Source organism: Amphimedon queenslandica, unplaced genomic scaffold, assembly GCF_000090795.2.
Source record: "Amphimedon queenslandica unplaced genomic scaffold, v1.1 AMPQUscaffold_13509, whole genome shotgun sequence".
NCBI lineage: Eukaryota > Metazoa > Porifera > Demospongiae > Haplosclerida > Niphatidae > Amphimedon > Amphimedon queenslandica.
In genome coordinates this window covers 268,797-271,643 of record NW_003546255.1, presented here as the reverse complement: position 1 = coordinate 271,643, position 2,847 = coordinate 268,797, and the positions used below count along the sequence as shown (strand labels likewise).

The 2,847-nt window shown below is 33.7% G+C and overlaps 3 protein-coding genes across 3 annotated transcripts in view; 2 read left to right on the top strand and 1 right to left on the bottom strand.

Moving 5' to 3' along the window:
• Positions 1-1,107, top strand: part of LOC100639055 (uncharacterized) — an 8,735-nt gene extending 7,628 nt beyond the window's left edge. Inside the window, exons 15-17 of the mRNA XM_020007379.1 lie at positions 293-419; positions 509-805; positions 849-1,107. Of these exons, the coding sequence (XP_019862938.1) occupies positions 293-419; positions 509-805; positions 849-940 (516 nt within the window). The 3' untranslated portion in view covers positions 941-1,107. The remainder of the gene's footprint in view (positions 1-292; positions 420-508; positions 806-848) is intronic.
• The window catches only part of LOC100638672 (CREB-binding protein-like), a 31,904-nt gene that overhangs the window by 15,238 nt on the left and 13,819 nt on the right, over positions 1-2,847 (top strand). The gene's annotated exons all lie outside the window — the stretch shown is intronic.
• Positions 1,067-2,847, bottom strand: part of LOC100638800 (protein FRG1-like) — a 2,426-nt gene continuing 645 nt past the window's right edge. The window contains exons 3-8 of the mRNA XM_003383554.3: positions 2,073-2,112; positions 1,849-2,018; positions 1,527-1,631; positions 1,376-1,476; positions 1,213-1,323; positions 1,067-1,158 (exon numbers count right to left, since the gene is read on the bottom strand). Of these exons, the coding sequence (XP_003383602.1) occupies positions 1,122-1,158; positions 1,213-1,323; positions 1,376-1,476; positions 1,527-1,631; positions 1,849-2,018; positions 2,073-2,112 (564 nt within the window). The 3' untranslated portion in view covers positions 1,067-1,121. The remainder of the gene's footprint in view (positions 1,159-1,212; positions 1,324-1,375; positions 1,477-1,526; positions 1,632-1,848; positions 2,019-2,072; positions 2,113-2,847) is intronic.

Here is a 2,847-nt window from a genome sequence, read left to right as displayed (position 1 = left end):
TGAATTCCCTCCATTAAAGCCACAGTACTACAAGTATCGTGATGCATTATCTTTATGGATCAAAATTAAAGGAAAACGTTACACACTTCACATAATCAATCGCTACACACATATTGAGGTTTATTATGATGGATCAGTGGAGAAAGCAAAAGAGAATTGCCCATATATTCGTGAAGTAGTCATGACAGCTGTCAATCAAAGTGCTAAAACCATCAATGTAAAGCCCAATCACATTAATGCATTCTACTGTCCTAAGGAAAGGAACTGTTACTGTGTTGTAGAGGAAGACTATTTGGAAATCAATTGTACACTGTGTACAAGGTCAGCTGATATAAGGGAAGATGATGAGAGCTACTGGTGCTGGTTTCATTTAAAAGACTGTAGTTTAACAGATTGTACCCCTGAAGCACTAATCCCAGGTAAATCAAAATGTATATACATTAATTTTTAATGTTGTACCAATTTGACTCAATTTTAATTTATCATTATTTTTTGTCTATTATTATAGTTTTACAATGTCCACTAGCAGTCAATATTTGTGACTTGGATCAGATCTTGACTGACATGAAAGAGGGTCATTTTCGTAATCGCAGTTGGTATGATCTAGGACTGAAACTGGGCCTGTATGATACAACACTGAGTGACATAGAATCAAGCTCCTCTGAAGTTGAAGTGTGCCTTAGAAGGTGCATTGCTGCATGGTTGCAGAGAGCTGATGGAGTAGATGATAAAGGAGGAGCAAACTGGACCACACTAGTTGAGTCTCTTGAACAATGTGATAAAAAGTCAACAGCTGAACACATCAGTAAGTCAAAACTAAATACAATACTAGTAATGTATTTTTTTAGGATGCAAGAGATTAAGAGTAGCTGCTGATCAATCACTGACTGATCCAGAATTATGCCCAACTAGCAGCAAGAAGAGTAAAAGTTCCTGTTGAGTTATTATAATGAAAGAGATATGAGTGACACAAATTCTATTTATACATGCCAATATAATTATTATTTCTACATACTATATAAACCATAAAGAAATTTTAAATTTTATTATGTATTATTTTAATTCTTTTATTTTTATTTGTTTTGTAATAAAAAGTACATACAATACAATACAATACAATGCTATTTGCAGTATCTGTCTGCTTTCATCTTTTCTCTCCTACAAAATGGAATAAAACCAACAAGTCATGTGACCACACATCCTGTGACTCACCTGTCTAACAGAGCCTCGTGTAGTTTACCATCCTTCATTGAAGAGTAAAGTGAGTCACGGGAAGTCTTGTTAATCCTTAACTTGTGGTCTTGAAAACTTTGAAATTTTTTACTAAAGAAAATTTAAATATTCTATGATTTCTATTATGATGTTGCCATCTTACACAAAGCCAGTTTCAAATGCTTCCATGTCTTTATGAGCATCTTCCTCCTCTATCTCTAACTCACTCTTTCCCTTTTTAACTACTGGGACGTCAGTTCGTAACTATGGGCGTGGTCATAAAGTAGGCGTGGTTGCTTAAAGTAGCTACTGACTGTCATTATTTCTTTGTCTTTAGCTTTCTCGCTTATGGCCATTATCCTGTTGTCTGACGTTAGAGTGAGGAACCTGTGATTACAACCACACAAAGCAAATCTTTCCTGAGTAGAAAGAAGGGAAGAAATAAAAGGATGAGAGTACCTACTCCATAAATCATCATTATTTTGCTAATAATCATCATTTACTAATATCATATGAAATGCAAGCCATTATTCATATTATTGCAATACCATTTATCAGTTACCTCTCAACAATAATAAAGCAATGATTTCATAGTACATATTATAATAATATGATGCATGTATTATGTACATGTACCTCTTCGAAAATGGCTTCCCATTGTTCTCTGGCTGCAACAGCTTCAGCTTTACCAATAACCTCTCCGGAGCTATTTACTCCTAAATAACGCCCGTACCCTGACTTGAGGGCAACTTTATTCTCTGATAGTTGAACTAATGTGAATATCTCAGCATCTTCTGGTCCTTCTTCTGTAAAAGAGAGAGACATACTATGTTAAATAATATTTGGTTTTCTTTCCTTGCCTTCTTTTCTCTCTTCTCCAATGGTAAAGTACCCAGTGTCCTATACAGTGAGGTCATTAATGATGTAATACATGCACATGGTATTACATTGTCAAAAATGGCTAAAAATAAATTACTCATTCTTATAACTTTTTCTGATGCATATACATGTTCTTATGTTGTGTAGAACGTTTAAGCTAATTCCAATCAAATTTGGATTTTTTATGAATTTTAAAAGTTGCTCCAAAATCGGGTAAAAGTCCCTGTACTATAGTACAGGGCCATGGGCCAAATTTCGCCAAAAATGAAAAGTAGAGAATTCTCCATTTTTATAATTTTATCTGATGCATATATGAGTTCTTATGTTGTGTAGAAAGTTTGAGCTGATTCCGATCAAATTTGGATTTTTTTTACAAATTTTAAAAGTTGCTCCAGAATCGGGCCAAAGTCCCTGTACTATAGTACAGGGTCACGGGCCAAATTTCGCCAAAAATTAAAAGTAGAGAGAATTCTCCATTTTTATAACTTTTTCTGATGCATATACATGTTCTTATGTTGTGTAGAAAGTTTGAACTAATTCCGATCAAATTTGAATTTTTTTTACAAATTTTTAAAGTTGCTTCAAAATCGGGTAAAAGTCCCTGTACTATAACAGGGTCACAGGCCAAATTTTGCCAAAAATGAAAAGTAAGGAATTCTCCATTTTTATAATTTTATCTGATACATATACAAGTTCTTATGTTGTGTAGAAAGTCTGAACTGATTCCAATCAAATTTGGATTTTTTTTACAAATTT